Source organism: Plectrocnemia conspersa, unplaced genomic scaffold, assembly GCF_051122295.1.
Source record: "Plectrocnemia conspersa isolate PC_06_02 unplaced genomic scaffold, ASM5112229v1 ptg000010l, whole genome shotgun sequence".
Lineage (NCBI taxonomy): Eukaryota > Metazoa > Arthropoda > Insecta > Trichoptera > Polycentropodidae > Plectrocnemia > Plectrocnemia conspersa.
In genome coordinates this window covers 22,326,016-22,345,079 of record NW_028277174.1, presented here as the reverse complement: position 1 = coordinate 22,345,079, position 19,064 = coordinate 22,326,016, and the positions used below count along the sequence as shown (strand labels likewise).

General features: G+C 29.4%; 2 protein-coding genes and 1 long non-coding RNA gene across 8 annotated transcripts in view; 2 read left to right on the top strand and 1 right to left on the bottom strand.

Annotated features, from left to right (window-relative positions):
* The window catches only part of Bili (FERM domain-containing protein 8 Bili), a 32,533-nt gene extending 13,526 nt beyond the window's left edge, over nucleotides 1-19,007 (bottom strand). For both annotated transcript variants that reach the window (XM_088193855.1, XM_088193854.1), the window contains exons 1-2: nucleotides 18,788-19,007; nucleotides 18,469-18,680 (exon numbers count right to left, since the gene is read on the bottom strand). Coding sequence is in view for 1 of the 2 variants with exons in the window: in XM_088193854.1 (XP_088049980.1) it covers nucleotides 18,469-18,680; nucleotides 18,788-18,960 (385 nt within the window). In the remaining variant the exon portion in view is untranslated. The remainder of the gene's footprint in view (nucleotides 1-18,468; nucleotides 18,681-18,787) is intronic.
* Nucleotides 244-11,285, top strand: LOC148231012 (glucose-dependent insulinotropic receptor-like). 3 transcript variants are annotated; one of them, XM_088193858.1, is made up of 10 exons: nucleotides 244-1,833; nucleotides 1,907-2,112; nucleotides 2,179-2,313; nucleotides 2,387-2,536; nucleotides 5,174-7,640; nucleotides 7,711-7,838; nucleotides 7,941-8,102; nucleotides 8,162-8,302; nucleotides 8,366-8,515; nucleotides 10,594-11,285. In XM_088193858.1, exons 1-5 carry the CDS (start codon nucleotides 1,826-1,828, stop codon nucleotides 5,815-5,817), a joined length of 1,143 nt encoding a protein of 380 aa, XP_088049984.1. In that variant the 5' UTR covers nucleotides 244-1,825; the 3' UTR covers nucleotides 5,818-7,640; nucleotides 7,711-7,838; nucleotides 7,941-8,102; nucleotides 8,162-8,302; nucleotides 8,366-8,515; nucleotides 10,594-11,285. The 3 variants fall into 3 exon arrangements, with proteins under 3 accessions (XP_088049984.1, XP_088049983.1, XP_088049985.1); XM_088193857.1 differs by having other exon boundaries at nucleotides 7,711-8,102; XM_088193859.1 differs by lacking the exon at nucleotides 244-1,833 and having other exon boundaries at nucleotides 1,880-2,112; nucleotides 7,711-8,102.
* Nucleotides 14,270-15,720, top strand: LOC148231011 (uncharacterized). Of its 3 annotated transcripts, none has more exons than XR_015810898.1 (4): nucleotides 14,270-14,658; nucleotides 14,718-14,852; nucleotides 14,926-15,068; nucleotides 15,147-15,720. It is a non-coding gene; the product is annotated as an uncharacterized LOC148231011 (long non-coding RNA). The 3 variants fall into 3 exon arrangements; XR_015810897.1 differs by having other exon boundaries at nucleotides 14,271-14,658; nucleotides 14,718-14,833; nucleotides 14,926-15,075; XR_015810896.1 differs by having other exon boundaries at nucleotides 14,277-14,658; nucleotides 14,926-15,075.
* Nucleotides 19,008-19,064: the final 57 nt, after the last annotated feature.

The window sequence follows — 19,064 nt, the reverse complement described above, 5'->3', positions numbered from 1 at the left end:
CTCCTCAAAAAATAAATTTTCGAAATGTACTTTTTTAGCTCCCGCAGCAATAATGACTTTTTTTATTTTAAGTGTTCTTTGATATTTACAAAATCTAGTCACCATAAGACCATCACTTACGTCGTTTTTTTTACGTTTTATGTGTGTCAAATGACAGTTTAAAACAACATATAATTTAACTAGCACCTGTCAGATAAATTATATTTTCACTAGTAGAAATATATATTTACTAGTGAAAATGTATTCGGAAATGATTTCACTGAAATATCAGTGAAAATATATTTTCACTGATAATACACATTCACTGTAACATATATATAAAAATACATATTGTTTAATCCAGTAGTTTCCGAGCGATGGTGGAGAAGCTGGCGGAGGGATGATGTCAGTGGACGATCCTCAGAGTGTTGGTTGATGTGGTAGCGACAGTATATTTTACGAACGGTGGTGGAGAAGCTGGCGGCGGGATGTGTGCATCCATGATCGTATGTTGTTCGCGGGCGGCGGGCGTCTGCTGGTCTTCTCGAATGTTCGCCGAAGTCTTCGAGTGCTTGTGACTGCCTTCTCATCAGAATCCAGGGCGCAAAGCTAGCTGACCAATCACAATTAAGCGGCGATCATCCAGCCAATCGCTACAGTCGCTTCTTAAAACGGCGAAATAGGTATATGCCTTTAGAAAGCAACATACGCTTGATGGGCATTATCCAAGGTCGTATTGCATTGTAACGGGAATTTTGTGAATCCAGTGATTTATTATATCCGTGAACGTTTCGCAACAAATAAATATTCTCTCAATGACGAAGAATATTTACTAAGAGAACAAAACGATTTTTTCTGGTCGTAACGAGGGCTGTGTGGTCCCAATCTTTTACGCTATTGTCTTGTTTCCTTGTTAATGGATGATCATCTTGATTATAGTAAATTAACGCAAGTTTTGAGACAAAGACCCTTTCAAACGTGGTGATCTGTGTGTGGTCGCCATAGTACACATACCAGAAGGCAGTTTTTATTTAAAACAGTAAATAAATATAATCAATCGTATTTAACATCAAAACATATGGGAACTAATAAAGGAATATTTTTGCGTAGGACCTAAAGAGCAAAACTTAGTCCAATCAAGAGTGTGAAGGGGAGTGACTACTTTTCTCAGTGTCCTAGAACGCAACTGAGCAAAATTTGCAGCGAGTGACATTTAATATAATATACATTAATATCGAACTAATGAACAAAATTAAAAACGGAAGGCACAAATATAAGTTATATTCAGAGAGGAGAGGGTGGACAAGAATGACTATATATTCCTCGGAGTTAATTTCTCGTGCAAGTGCATTTCACGATTTTAATTACTTGATATTTTATAATTCGCAAATAAGTTGGATATCTGTGGTTTGTGAAACACTGACGTAATAAGTTTTGATACTATTATTTTTATGGTTTATGTTTATAAATCATAATTCTGTCTAAAAACGTAGAAAAAAATGAAAATATGTTCATTTATATCAAATATTTATATACAAAGTGGGCTTTAAAATCTGATGAAAAGTGCAAATGATTTTTTCGCTGTTATAATATATACATAGTTTATGTACACATTTTGATGATTCAAAAATTCATCTGATATACTAAGTTTTTATGAATACATTTATTACATAATAACTAATTCGTAATATGGAAATATAATTTTAAGCATGTAATATGGCTATATAATATAAATACATCGTAAGTTTACCTCCAGTTAGTCATAGAAGTTGTGTAGACGAAACAACGTATATTATAAACACAACAACCAAAATAAAGCAACGTGTTATTTACTATATTTAAAAAAATGAACAAGTCAGTTAAATGCAATATTTTTGGATTTATATCACATTAATTAGTTAACTATTATATTCGTGTATGATAAAAGCTCTGAGGAAAACACGGATGTTTTTCAACAAGTATGGGAAAACATATGGGAATTAGAACAAAACATTTCAGCAAATAAAAAGTGCGTGACTCTAGAATTAACCGACATAACGACAGATTATCGCATCCTTGTTACTATAATAGGCATTTTCGTGGTGATAATCAATATGCCTATAGTTATATCAAGCGGATGGATACTTAAAAAAGGTAATTCATAAAATATATATGTACAAATGTATAATATTTTTTAAATTTATACCAAAATACTTTCAGGACAATCGTCTAAAAATACATACATGCTTCTGGGAAATATATCACTGGCAGACTTGATAACAGGATTTTTATTGGGATTTTCGCAGTTATTTCAGCACTTAGGTGTATCCAAAATAAGATGTTACATTGCTATGTGTAATTATGTTTTGTTTAAAATTATTAGCACATTATGTTATTCAGATACATGATTCATAAACTTATGTTTCAGTTCTATATCCAGTGTGTTCTGTAACTTCGGTGAGTTGTTTGTTGTATATATCTATAGACAGATACTTGTTTATTGCGCACGGATTGAAATATAAAACTTGGGTTCAACCTAATACAATTAGACGAGCCATTTTATCTTCGTGGATTTGGGGTAAGTCAGATTTATTTATTCAACAAAATTATATTTTTTGTTGTTTAAATTCCTCTACTAATTTGACCTTATTTGGACACATGTTAAAACCACTTATTAAAACATACCCTTGCCCCCTAGAAACGCTGAGCCAATACGGTTCGGCTAAGTTTTGAAAGAGAACTTCTTTGATAATAATTACAAATGTGTGTATGTTCTCTAAGTAAGAACAATAGAAAGCTTATGTTCAAAGTAAAACTCAATAAGATAATAAAATAACTCAACCCATTTATACGTTATAAATTTACCAAGTTTCTATTTTATTAATCTAAAGGCAAAATAAAAAAAGATTTAAACGACAAAAAGTTATTTAGTTTGTGAATGGTAAATTGACTTTTGGCACAAACTAAAAATGTTTGATATTAACACATATAATTCGGTAAGGTTATCTATTATTAAATTATATATTTCTTTTCTCAGTAGATCGTTGCACTATATTTACAGAAACACTCTCCCTGACCTGAGGAGTACTCAACAAAACATTTTTTTTTAATTACGTCAAATTTGCATCTCTACTCTACTTTATAAAACCCCTCATCAAACAGTTAATACTAAATCTTGATGATTTAAAAAAAATTTTTTTAAATGTTAGTATGCTAACTAAAACATTAATATTTTAACTTGAAAGCGCTCAAGATAATAGCGTTTATTTATATTTATTATACTAAGACTAAACCTCACAAATTTAATATTTAAGTTCAATATACAACATTGAGATATAGTTAACCTTTTTGATATACATATGTGCAGAATCCGTAAAAAAATGAATAAAGAAATTATTGTATGGAAACCAACTCCGTTGGGTCTTATCTGTATTTCTATCTTAGTGCCTTTTTTCTATGAGCGTTGGGATACAATACATTGCATTCTCGGAGTAGCGTCTACTTAACCCTTTGAACGCGGAAATCGACTTAAGTCATCCAATTGATTTTTTTATCTCTTTACGCAAAAATCAGTAAAAAAAATGCTTTTCAAGAAAAACTTTTTTTTGTGAATAAACATAAAATATCATTTTAAATAAATAAAAATTAAAAAATCACAACATTTAAACACAGAATCAAGGTAAAATTTGCATTTAAAAAAAAAAACAATTAAATATTATTTTTTATTAACGCGTCCAAAAGGCTAATGAAGCACTTTTTAAAGTAGCTAAGGCGGTGTTGACCGCCCGTCAATGATCAGCAACTTTCGGCTGCCCTAGAAAGTCGCGATCGCGTCCCTTATTCTTGCCGTAACGGCTAGGACCTCAGTACTTGAAAACGTTACGAGCCATCCAACTTCTCAACGAGCTTGCCAAGCACAAGCATGTTTTCGGCGATAGCTATGAAAATGAACATAACCTATTGTTTTTGATATTTTTAATATTTAATTGTATAATGGCCATCATAACGCTCTGGGGAAAAATGTTAAGTCATAATGGTCAGATCTGTAATAAAATATTTTAAAATCACAATCAACAACTGCTAAGTCAGTGGTGAATCACCAGACTAAAATTATCCATCACGATATTCATCCGTGAGATTAAGAAAATCTAGGAAACCCTAAGCTTTGATGATAGCTCGGAATTATAATTATATATTAATTACTTAGTTGCCGATTTATAAGATAAATAATTAATCAGAGCAAAGCATTAAAATAAATGTAGTAGTATCTAGAGAAACCAGAAGAAATAATATTAAATTCGAAGAAGATAAACTGTTTTTTTTTAATTATAAAAAAAAAAATTTACTGCATTTTTTTTACTGCATTTTTTTTTTGAAAAAAAAAAATTTACTGCATTTTTTTTTTGAAAAAAAAATAGTTTTAAATGTGCATTGAACCGTTATTTTTTTGGTTCCGGTTCAATTAAAATAAATGTATCGTTTCGGTTCCAGAATAAATTTCGGTTTTTACTGTTTTCAGTTCAACTCAACTTAAATATTTTATTTGCATTAATAATTAATTTACAATCTTTAATTATTCACGTCAAAAGCTTCATTGTTTTTGCCCGCTTACTAATGTGTTAATATCAAACTTATACCAGGAGTAAATATAAATAAATAAACATTTTCCTTTTACAAAAATAATTAGTAAATAATTCGTAATTCGTATTAGTTACATAAAAATTAGATACTGTAGTATTTTAAAGTTTAATACAACACAAATTTCTTGTTATACGTCCAAATGAACATTGATGTTTTCTTTAAATAAAATAACGGTAAAGAATCATCGATAACCTGACATTTATATGTTCATTGTGTGTCAAGAGTAATGTTTTTTATTCTCTTATATAATATAGTAAATTATAGAATATTTTCGTTTTATCCTTTGAAATAAGAGTTAGGTTTATATTATATGAATTTTAAATAGTTCGTTGTTATCTAACGATATAGATACTTTATTTATTTATAATATAAAGTTAACGTAACTTATTTTTTGTATTTTTATAAAACAATATTTTAAATCATGCACTAATACGTAAATTATGTATTATCTTTGCATATGTACGACCATGAGAAACAGAAAATTCAAGCACATTATTTTCCAATTTAAAAATTAGTCACGATTGTCAGAATTTATTTTTACGAAAATTGACGAAAAATATTGTTTTTTTTAAAGGTCTCTTACACGGAACACTAGCAACGGTCACATTGAACCCATTGCACGACAATCCTTTTCCGTGCATTTATCTGCGAGTTGTACCGCCCAGAGTGATATTGTTCACGTCATCAGTTGGTATTTTTGGAATATCGTCAGCAGTACTCGTGTACTTGACGATACTGTACCACGCCATCAAGAGAGTCGTCGTCTTGAAGAAGATGGAGAGGGAACCAGAAGACCCGAATAAATTGAGAGCTTTCAGGGGCGGCAAACGCTCCGAAGAATATTCGCCAATGGAAGTAGGCAAGAGTATATTTTTCATCAAACTGAAGAAAAACCCTCCAAAAACCTACATAACCGAAGCCAACAGCCCTTCTACGTGGCGGGCCATCAAAGTGGTGTTTTTTACAGTCGGCGGTTTCACGGTTACGTGGTTTCCTTATTACATAACGTCGATCATGTACGTAATGTGCGATCCTGAACAGGACTATGAAAAGTGCAAGAGTCTCTTATACGCCGTTTATTATCCTTTGACGATTTTGGCTATGACAAATTGTGTATTAAATCCTCTGATATACGCTTGGTGGCATAGAGATTTCAGAAATTCCGTGAAGAAAATGTGGTCCATAAATATAAGGAAATTGGGTTTTTTTAATAAATAGATACATGCATTATAAACCACTTTTAATTTATTAATTTTAAATAACTTATCTTAATGTTAAAATATACAGTAAAAACCAGATACCGCTTTATTGAAACTAAAAAAAAATAGTATATATATAAATAATTAACACTATCGTTTATATAATATATTTTGTAATGCCGATATAGATTAAAGGATATAAAATAAGTATGATAATTACTTAAAAATTAGAGTAATGTTTGATAAATTAAAAATATATATTTAATCTGATAAATTTGGCTTACCAGACAACAAGATGAAAATTCAGGATTGATATAATTGTATTAACTACACTTAACTGATTTTAGTGTTATAATGCGTAGCATTTCTTAAACGCCAATTTGAATTTAAAAATATTGAGAAACGCTGGTTCAACACAAAGCAAGGTAGGTAAAAGGGTATTGATTTTTGTGATACAATTTTATTTAAAATTTGTGAAAAAGATGATCAGCACTTTACAGGCCGATGACTCAAATATGCGTCAATGCAAAACTAATGTAGAGCCGCTCGTATGGCATTATAGAGATTTTTGTATAATAAGATTTTATATTACGAAAGAGTTTAAAACATATATTATTTTCACTAAAACCAGTGACCAGTTGTGCATTAAATTTTTACTTTAATTTTTAGCGGCCTGTAGTATTTAAGTAAAATAAAACGACGTGTCACATATACCCATAATTTAATTATATTGTTAAATCGAAAAAAAACTAAGCATGTTAACCAACAAATAATTATTCAAAATTCTAGATAGTTAGGTGTGAAGATGCCTCTCGAAATAAGTGAGTGTGTGTAAATTCTGAGATATTTTCCACAACCTTTTCAATATTTCCTATGAGTAGTTTTAACGAATAATGGACGGGTTTATTTCGAGATTAGTCAATCTTTGATATGGCGCATCACAATTATTTTACGCACATAAATAAGAACAAAAGTCTTTAAATTGAGTCATAGAATTGATTAACTACGCGTTTGAATAAGTATACCTATATTTTTAGTGGATGACCACAGCTATTAATTATTAAAAAAAAAAGGATCTCATAAAATTATTTTGTTTATGTTTTAGAAAGTTTGTGGCGATCTCTTCTTCTGAGAGATTTTTTTCGAAAGTCAATGAAAAAATATTATGTTTAAGTGACGCTTTTATGTAAACATCAGTGAGTACTTGAAATTACATTTATAATATAATACAATTTATGTTTAATATATTTTTGCATCAACTTCGATTATCAAAATCTAAGAGATAGTCCCTGGATTCGATGTATGAACAATAACCATGATTCTAGTTAGAATAATTGAGACATATTATAATCTAAAGGCAATATATAAAATCTGAGAGCTGTTCCTATTTTTTTTATAAAACAAGTCTTAAGGATACTCAACCAATAAACTTTCAATCAGAATATGATAATATAATCGAATAATTTTGGCAGGAAGAGTCAGTAGAAATAAAACAGTTGTGGCAGTTGGTGCTTATTATCATATTTGCGAGTATAAACAAAATCAAATAGTAATTAAGCGTGAGTAATTTTAAAATTGACGTGTAGCTGTAATTTTAAAGTAAAATTAAACTTTACGATCTTGACCTTTCAACTACATACAAGAATTCACAAGAAAAACACATTTTAAGTCGAAGAAAAAAATGTTTTCTCAAATAATTATAACCTGTACTGTGTTTGCTCATCACCAGCACTTCACATACCGATTCCCAATGAAATGTGTTAATTTTTTTATTACAAATTAAAATTTTAATTTACAAATCAAACTTTTGAAGCAAAAATAGTTGGATTTATTCTAGAACAGGTAATTTGACACTTTAAAAATGAACCATGACAGAACACAAACTCTTAAATGTACATTAAACCAATTTTAGCGACAGATTGACAAACGCAGTGCTCGGATGATGCTCGACATCGATCTTTCGATAAAAAAAGTTATTTTACATTAACAACATTGACATTATTGAATCATCGCCAAATCATTACAGTGCACGTCTTATTAGTGAGTACACGAAAATAGAGTTAAACGTCAACAAAAAAACATTTGTAAAAATGGCAAAAAGTGATCCTTTCCAAATAATTTGGCAATTTTTATGGGAGCTAGAGCGTAACTTAACAGAAAATAATAAATCACATAAAGAGGAAACCAATAAAGAATCTTTCGACATTCCCACTGATTACCGAGTGATAATAACCATGACGGGAATATGCATCATGATCATCAATATACCGGTAGTCATATCCAGTGGATTGATACTTAAAAAAGGTAGTACAGAATTTTAAATAAAATGTAATCATATACATATTGTTTATTAATCATTCTAGGACAATTGCCCAAAAACACATTTATCTTATTAGGCAACATATCACTGTCTGACATGACTATAGGTTTCATGTTAAGTTTCTCGCAACTTTTTCACCAATTCAGTCAAGGATCATCAAAAATACGATGTTATATAGCGATTGGTCAGTATAATACGCAACTATTACCATAATATATTTAATTTTATTATTTATTTATAATTTAAGGTGTAATCATTACGAGCATGGTGACGTCAGTGAGTTGTGTACATTTAATAGCTATTGATAGATATTTATACATTGTTCATGGGATGAAATACAAGACTTGGGTTCTACCAAATAGAGTCAGGCGTGCGATAGTGGCATCGTGGTTTTGGGGTACGTATGTATATTATTTTGTATAATAAGATTTCAAGGCAAGAAAAAAGTTTACAATGTTCATCTTTACCATACATTTTTTCTATTTCTGATAAGAATTCTATACTCTTATTTGCGATAACACAGTCAGTTGAGAGCTATCCATTTCATAATTATTTATAATTAAAAAAGAGATGGCAAGTTTGGGTTTACGCCCCCATTGTTAGCTCTAAAGCACACGATATGGATATACGTTCCATACTTATCATTACTTCTGTGTATATTTTGAACAAATTATAGAAATTAAAATCATTACTATATTTTTTATATTTATCAATCAATCGGAGTAATGATAAATATATTGAACGTATGTATATCCGTATCGTGTGCTTTAGATGCCCGATACACGCACACAAATAGCACGTCCATAATTTACCGTGTTATTGGGGGTATACTGTACTTCATCTTTATTATTGAACTATTTGTAATATTTTCAAAAAACCAAAGAATACTCGTCACATACTAAATACATTGTATTACAACCTTTCACTTTTGCAACAAATATAAGTACGATTTATACAATATAATTGCGTGTAACTACAAACTAGGTTTTGTAGCGAATTTTATACGAGTCTTTTTAGAGCAATTTATTTTTGTTTTGATTTTTTTAACTATTAGTTATGTTTTATCAGTTATTAATTAGCTCTTGCGATATCGGACTAACGCGGCCCGCATATATTTTTTTAAATCAGCTTTAACTGAAATAAATAACGATTATGTATCATTGTACATCATTCTTCGAAATCATATGAGTTTAAGATGTATTCGTAATCTTTGATTGGATTTTTCGGAAACTTATTTGTTGGTATGTCTATATTGATAATGAGTGGTTACCTACTCAATTAACTGTCACCTGTCGTGATGAAAATATTTACAAAAAATATAATGCTAAACAATTTTGTTAGAGTGCAAAATAATTCCTCAATTAGGTTAATGACAAAACATACACTTATATTCCAGTCTGTCTATAAAAACCAATATACAGTTCAAAGACAAAAGTCAAAAGGGATGCTAAAGAAAGCCCGGATGTTCCCACCCGCTCTTATTGGTCGAGCATAGGCCCTCACCCACCGGCCCATTAGCAACCAGTAGCTTCAACATCCTCCGTTCTCGACCTAAGCTGCAACAATTGACGACTGCGGCCGGATTCTCGGTCAAAATTAGTATTGATGATCTCCCGGCATCACTATATGTGATGGATATAGAAGTTAAAAGGGTTAAAGGTAAAAATAACTACCCTTGGTGAAGACTGGGTGATACTATGAATGTAATTACTTGTTAAGGTTAAGCCGCAGTGAATTTTACTAGTTAGTATACCTGCCAAAAAACAGTTATTGACCAAATAAGTGCGCCTAACACGCATGTTATATTGAGAAAGAGTGACGCTCTCTGATGAGAATAAACACAAAAATGTCTCCAGGCAAATTATTTTGAGGTGCTTCTTATATTCCGGAATGGAAGGCATCCATTTAATAGACGGAAAATCACATGGCTCAAATTTGAATAGATGTTTTTGTTCTCTATCACCTATGGAAATTTAATTCAATTTAATCAATGCAGCAAAAATTATTAAAATATTTCAGAATGTAAGGAAATATGTGAGGAAAATATATTGAATTGGCTCTGAAATATTTCTTAATTAAACCGACGTAAAAAAAATCTACAACATCATAATTCAATATTATATTTGTGGCAAAGAAGTGAAACTTTGATGTACAGTGTATTTAGTATGTGAGTAGTCATCTATTGTAATACTGTTGTGGTTTTATAGAAATATTACAAATATTAATATTTGGTGGTAAGATTTTTTGTAGTAATTTTTTATTTTTTTAATCTAAAGTCTAAAGCCAAGTATCGATATTTTTAATAATAAAATGTATAATAGGTAATAACGTTTGATATTAAAATTGCATATGAAGTTATAGTATATTTTTAAAATGACCCTGAAAGGATATATGTATAATTTTTTTATTCTATTAATTATTATAATTTAATTTCTATTAAAGTGTATTAAAATATTTTTTTTATATCATTAACAGGTCTGTTTCACGCATTATTGACAATAATATACTCAAATGAGTCGGACAGCTGCCTCGATTGCCTATATTTAAAAATGACACCATCGAAGATAATCATTTTTACCGCCACCTCTGAACTCTTATTCATCTTAATAACCATATGTTTGTACGCGAAAATACTATATCATGCGATGAAAAGAGGCAAAGACTTAAAAAAGATGGATCTAGGCAAGCATCTAGAAAAAAATAATAATATGAGAGCTTTCAGAGGAGGCAGGTCTTTGAATGCTTCTCCACAAGAAAACTCGACATGTGACGCAACGAAAGAAGGAAAAAGCGTTTTCTACATCAGCTTTAAAGATTCACAGGGAGCACTGAGCCAGGAAAAGGGGTGTAACAACACTAAGAGGGCGACCAAAATAATATTCTTCACAGCCGGAGGATTCATGATCACTTGGTTTCCATATTACGTGCTGGCATTGATGTACTTGTTCTGCGATCCGAATCAAAACCAAGAAAAGTGTCAGAGACTATTGTACGTTACTTATTATCCGCTGACAATCGTGGGTCTGCTAAATTGCGGCCTGAACCCAATGATTTACGCATGGTGGAACAAAGGGTTCAGAAAATCTGTTAAAAAGATGTGGACCTCAATGAATCTACGTTATAGTAAAATTCTCCATATTAAATAACAATAAATGCAAGATAAAACATGACTTTGTTATTATTTATAGCACCTGACCTTCCTTTGAGGAAAATGGTACTTTAAAAAAGATAATTCTAAATTATTTGCATGACAAACAAGATACAATGCAAACCAGTTTTTGTCCGGGTCTAAACTTTGTATTTGTACCTAAAAATATAACTATATTGACAAAGAATATGGAAACAACTAACAACTTTTTACTATTTTATTCTTTCTTGATGGTGACATTTCAAGTGTCTATTAGATGCAGTGATTCCCAACTATTTGGTTAGAAGATAGCTTAAAATCTTCTGATATCTTAATCCGATTTTCATAATTGAATTTTACATAAATAAATTACAAACTAAATTAGCAAAAACAATGATAATATTGGTAGATAACTTTCTGAAGCTTTTAATGTGCATTTTTTAGACTTATTTTAATAACATATATTATAACGCCTCAAAGATTACGTTTGACTATTTAATGATTAAGTGATTTCCCGAGAAATTTTGATAAATAAAAAAATTATGTATAAGAATACAACGTGGATATCTTTACTTTTTTATTTTTGCAATATTTTTTTGCCAATATTTAAACGTGTTAATTATATTATTCATTTTAATTAAAATATAATTATGTATATGTATTAATATGTATTATGTATATAAAACAGTAAATAGATTAAATTATATGACATTATAAATTATTTTCCTTTTTTTCTAGGAAATTTTTGGTTGAAAAAATCCTTCATAAATTTTTGCAATCTGTCTATTTCCACATGTAGTAATGAAGTTATTCAATTACCAAAGCAAAGATAAGTCCGATTAAACTAGTTGAGAAAATTGTTAACGATTTTTTGTCATTCAATAGTTTCCAACCTCTACTTAAAAGCTTTTAAGAAAGCATACATATTCTCAAACATCTAGAACAGACCCATCCTTTCTTATGCAATGCTATAAAAAATGCAGCGTTTTAAAATATTTAAATTTAATTTTTGACAAAGCTTTATAATTTTTTTAAGAAAGTAGCGAATCTTTCGATTTAGCATTTTTCTCGAGAAATTATCGAAAAGAAATACTAGATGCAATGTTATTTTAATTCTTAAATTTTGTATAGTAAGTATAAATTATATTTTATAAATTAAATAAACGTGACTTATTTTTTTAAATATTAATAATTATTGTAAAATATTTTTGAATAACTGAAGATAAATTATAAAAGCTACACTGTGCGACGACGACGATGCGCGGCACACACAGTGTTTATCGATCGCACCAACGCTATTGAAGTAGCATTGACTATCAGTTTATGCAGCACTGACGATCGACACTAGAAAGAGCGACTTGTCCTTATCTACAATTCTCTTCCGTACTTTATTTGAGAGCTTTTCTATAATTTGAGCATGCATTATAAGAATTTTAACTGGAAGGTTAAAAAAATATTATGAGTATAAAGCGTAAATATGAATAAGAAATGTATAATCATAACTATTTATTATAAATAAAAATTGTTTCTGATATTTGTATATTATTAGTACCAAACCACTGATCGCATATCAAAGCATCCCCTTTATTTATATCATAATTAAACAACGTCATAGTTGGATATATTTTAGCAAATGAGGTAAAAACCAAGTTTTTACAAAGTTAAAAAAACACATTGACGTCTTAACCAGTCTGTTAATAAAAATGGCAAATTAAATTAATAAATCCTGTTTTATTGTTGGGTTTTCTATGGAAAATAAATAATTCGCATTTGTTATTGTTAATTAATCGAACACTTTGTAAATCATTGCAAATATTACTAATGACATCTATCAGAAGTTATAATAAATTGTATTGATAATATTAAAATATAGTACATGAGATTTTCATTTACATATTAAGTTAATTTTTAAGATAAAATTACATACATAAATATCTTCAAATACAATTCAAACAATCTGATTTTTTAATAATAATAACATAAAAAATATGTTTATATTATAATTTATTATAAAAAATACAATAAAGTCAACAGATGTTTATCACCATAAAATATTTACTAGTATTTGTTGTTATTTAATACCATTAATGGACAAAACCAAAAGTGGACAAACCAGTTTTTACAATGTTCGTTTTGACAAGAATATGATAGAAGAACACTATTGACATTTCCCCGACTGGTATATGCATGTATCATAAAATGCGGATATGTTTAATAGGATTAAAGTTAAGTCATTGATAAATAATAATAATATAAGGCCTCTAAAATAAAAGGCAGCTGTATACATAAACAAGTCGAAAATAAAATAAATTATACATATGTTCGTTAAACCTTAAAAAATGAAATAGTTATATAAGTGGATTACTAAAATTTCTCATTACTCAACCAAAATTATTGCCTAAAAAAATTGGATATTTTAAATAAATTTATAGATTTACACACTACATGGCATAAAAACATAGCCACAATAAATAGAAAAATTACAATGGTGAAAAAATATTCGCTGCGCGGTTAAATAACTCATAACATAACAGATTTTAATAATAAAAATATACTGTCTACGTATAGTGAGTAAAGTGAAAAAAAACATAAGAGCATTGCTAAATAAATATTCCCTCTATATAATAGGCGTGTACGATAAACTATACTAGATACAGAAATCACAGTCAGTGCCACGCATTTCTTTCGTCAATATTCATAAGTTAGAAAGAGATGGCTGAATTTTAGATTAAACAATTATAATTTACCTCGCAAGTAAAGAAACGCATATCTAATTTAATTTTTGAAAATAGAGGCAAAATTGAGGAAAAGTCTATTTTTTTGTAAACCACTTTAAGTATTACAGCGCAGTGAACTTTTACAAAATAAAATTCATCAGAAATTTAGAATAAAAGAAACTGTGGCCGACCCTAGTTTTAATCATAATTATTACCTGCAAATAAATATTACAGAAAACACAAACAAAGAAACATTATAAATGTTTTTTTTTATAGATGTGTATATTAAATGAGTATACATTTATAAAATACATATAACGTAAAAACAAACAAGGAAACCCACCATTCAAGTTTCTGTGTCGCTACTGTATGGACAAGTTCAAAATGTGTGTTATAATCAGTTATGAAAAGCCGACGTTGATTCACTTAAGTATCAAGTGCAAATAAAACAATAATATAAAATGACTGAGAATTTGGATTTGTTTTCTGATGTGTGGAAGTACATTTGGCAATTTGAAGATAACGCCACAATATCCGCAAACGATGGATATGTGATTATAGACGATGACAATATTAAATTAACTATTAATAGGCAAATGGCAGTTTTTTATCGATCAATATTTGTGTCTTTCGGAACGTTTATATTTTTGATAAACTTGCCAGTTGTGATATCAAGTGGATTATTATTAAAAAAAGGTAAGTAATAATAACCTAACAATATCTGAATTCATATAATTTGTTATTAATATTTTTAGGACAAGAACCTAGAAGCACTTATTTACTCCTGGGAAATATATCTATGGCTGATTTAGTAACGGGAGCGTGTTTGATAATTATGCAGTTATACCCTTATGAAATAAGAACTCAATTAGTATGCTTATTGATAACAAGTTAAAAACACAATCATTTTTATATTGAAAATTATTAAAAGAATCATATTACAATGTTTTTAATATATTTTAGGTACGGCTATTGGAAGCACAATCTCATCTGTATATAGTGTAGCTTATATAGCCATAGATAGATATTTATTTATAGTACATGGATTGAAATACAATCAATGGGTACGACCGATAAGAATAAGATGTCTAATTACCATAACGTGGGTGATGGGTAAATATTCATTAAATAAATTTTATGGTCTATATATAAATATTAATAATTACACATACACTATTTCACAGGACTTTCTGTTGGATATTCACTATTGGTTTGGAACAGAGACAATACTAATGGTAAAGTTTGCTTAGTGGTAACCGTCGCCAGTGTGGAATACATAATATTCACTACAGTTATGATTCATATACCGTTGATAACATCTTGCATTTTCCATTTTATAATTTTACATACAGCAATTAAAAAAGTAATGAATATGAATGACAATAATGCTGACAATCTAAAATCGTCTATAAAATTACGAATATTCAGAGGAGGAAGTTCAGTCAACCAACAAAATGCAAACGAAAATAGTAAATGTAAAATAGCAATTTTCAAAAAATACAGACGTACCTATCCGTCAACGATAAAGGCTATTAAAGTAGTGTTCTTTACAACGGCATCGTTTATAATAACATTAGTGCCATTTTTGATAACGTGCTCTTTGTACGTATTGTGTGATCCTGTCATGTCAAACGAAAGGTGTCAAACTTTCAAGTATGTAGCAGCGCTTCCATTCAATTTACTATTTCTTTTTAATAGCATTCTTAACCCGTTTATATATGCCTGGTGGCATAAGGGTTTCAGAAAATCAATTAAAAATATTTATTTAAAAAAAATTAAAAGAAACTCTTTGAATACAATGCCGAAAAAAGAGATCGAATGTAACAGATCCAAATCCATACAAACAATTTGTTCCAATATATCTAGCTCAACAAATAGCAGTGACATAATTAACATGTAATCATATTTGTATTATATACAAGTTTTATTTTAATTATAAATATATAAAAACAGCAAAATATATTTTTAGTTATTTTAAAAACAGAATAATAATTTAAATATACTTTATAAATAAACCAATAAAATAACATTTTGCGAAATTTAAATTTCGCATATAACAGATAGATATGTTATTTTTGATTTTTCATCTTAATACACATTTTTTTATTATTTTTGTCTCTACATCTTTTTTCAAAGGCATTTAAATAATCTCTTAAATTGAAAACACCAAATTTCACTATAAATAGTAAGTGCTATTTTTATGAAAGGAAGGCATGACATAACCTCAAATGTTACATTATATTTGTTATAAGCGCCTGCGACTGAGTGAAGTAAGGAGACGGTTAGAAAAAAATGACAGGTAAACTTCACACAGATAATCTGGCTCTATGTTAAAAAATTGGAGGTTCTGAATCTTCTAGACGTTTTCGAGAAATGAAATAAAATGTTGAGTATTCATATTAAAGAACATGTAAAGCATAGACTAGTGTAGTACTTAGTCTTCAAAACTTGGAGGGGTATTTATATCGATCCCCTTTAAATACTATTTCACATGATGAACAAATTCAAATGCCATTTGTAAGTTGAAACATATCATTATTTGTCTGTTATATATGTAACAATTACTTTAAAGCTTATATCTATAATGTAACTTACAATTTCTTACAAGGCGAATTTGATAGAGTGGCTAGCATCTCTATATGATTCATTACTTTTACAAACAAGGTTCATAACTATTATTATAATCAAATCAATAAATATATTTTTGTAGATTTATATATTTTTATTTTTATCTGTCTACCCCTCATCCTATCATATCCTAACATCACAATTATACAACCTTACTTTTGTATAACAAATCATAATCAGGAAAATATCTAAAAATGTTTATTTGCATGGTTTGCTCAAATCTCTTTTGAAAAACACATTAAGTATTTATTTTTATTATCAATAGTGATAATAATTCTGTTTTGCATAATGATTCCACTTGAATGGAATTATCTAATCTAATGTTAATCGATTTTTAGAGCTACTCAGGTAACATGATCATATTTAAATTAAATATTTAGAAAATGCGGTTCGTATTCGAACGTACTTTATTTTATTTAGGTTTAGAAAATTTTAGATGAAAAATAGTTGTAATTCAGCAACGTTATCTAGTATTACACCTTCAATTGAACCACCGAGATCCTTAGAAGCCCAAGAAAAGCAACTGCTTCCATTCTGACCGTCAGATTTGGTCCAGCCATGCAGTTACCCCAAATTTATAAGAGATACGACATGGAGAATATGATGAAGTAGAACCTTGGCAAGAACAATATTTCAAACTATTGTGACCTAAACTTAACTTATTAAGAACTTTGTATTTTAAAATAAACACGTTCACCAACCAGGTATCGCGTAATTAAAAAACAATTAAACTGCATCCAAGAAACCTAGTTTTATGAAAATACAGATGTCACTCTTTTAACCTCTTTCCGGTCATACCCGAGTTAACTCGGAATTCTCATCTCAAAAATCAGAAAACTTCTCGAGAAAATTATCTGATTTTTGGAATTGGAATTATAATTATATAATAACCACTAATTCCGATCTCCAAGACAAATTAGAAAATGAAAACACTAGGTCCATATAGGATATGAGTCATAATGTAATTATGTGATTAATTTCTGAATTTTTTAAAGTTACTTTGGAAATAAATTTCGGAATTTAAATTATAAAGCTATTTATCAAAAATCAGGTGTGGAAATCTTTACAAGATTGATTTATTTATTACTAAAATTTAATAATATTTTATTTAAAAAGTAAGGTCTAAGCAGCGTAGTCTGTTAAGTGCTGTACATCATGGGTTTAAATCTCGCTGAGGACACGAATTTGTATTTAAAAAAATATTAATAAAACCTGGCTCCAAATGCATAGAAACATCTATTGTTTTTAAACTATATTATAGTAATATTTCATAATTAATAATACAAATAGATGTTTAAATAAATAGGGTGTCAGAAATGCAATCAAAATATTTCTAGCCACAGAGTAGATACTCGTTTTTAAATTACACTTTAACTCTTCAAGCAATACTACTTTCAATTGTGATTATTTATCACTTGAGTATAAGTGTAAAACCTAATTAGGAATATCGAAACATTGACAATAAATTAAAACATCATCATTACGTTTTTCTTCTGAGGAAAGATTAAAAAATGGATCAATTTTTAACTTCCTAAATTGCATTCATGCAAAACTAGTTTTGTCACAAACACAGAAATAACAACCTAGTTGTAAATTAATTTCATTCAGTGTGCTATACAAATTTGGCAACTAAACTATGTCACAATAAAACTTCTATGTTATCAAAAAACATGACAACTAAGTTGAAAAGATTATAAACTCAATTTAAACATGAACAAGAGATGCTAAGATAGCATTTTCTTATTGCCCACTCTTGCTCTTTAGCACTTTTCTACCTCCCTTTTGGCCAAAACTGCTATGCTAATTACTCTAATGCCTACTTTGTGAATCTATGATTTAATAGGCTATCTAGGTTTAAATACAAAAAACTATAAATACCTCCTGCACTCTGTTTTTCTAGTGATTCAAGACTATTGTCTTTCCCGTCGGCTGGCAACTGACGCTGACTGCCCCAATCGTCATGCCGTCCCAAAGGACTATATTGTGGAGCAGGTGGCAAGCGTTGTGATACTGAATATAGATGTGAGTTGTTCTCTGGTTGCAAATTTTGCGTTTGATTACCATAATATTCCTCTCGAGATCTATAGTCACTAAAATACAAAAGATACTCGTATGACACATACATATGACTATATTTAATATAATAAAAGTGTACAGTTGCACATGAGTTAGTCTTTCATTGATAAAAACACGATACCTGAATTGAAAGTCAGGCTGTCCTGAAAAAGGTCTACGAGGATATTCCACTGGGATTATTGTTATGTAGGCTGGCTGAGTTCCAGGTTGGGGTCCTCCGCCCCCGGAAGATCCGCCTCCCACAACACCACCGTTGGGGCCGGTGCTTTCTCCATACGGAGAGGGTTCTGCCATTCCCTTTCACATGACACACCTTTGACAATTGCGAACTGTCAACAATTACAGTGCTGCCATTAATAAAAAAAATCGTTAAAGAATAAATTATTGACATTTTATAT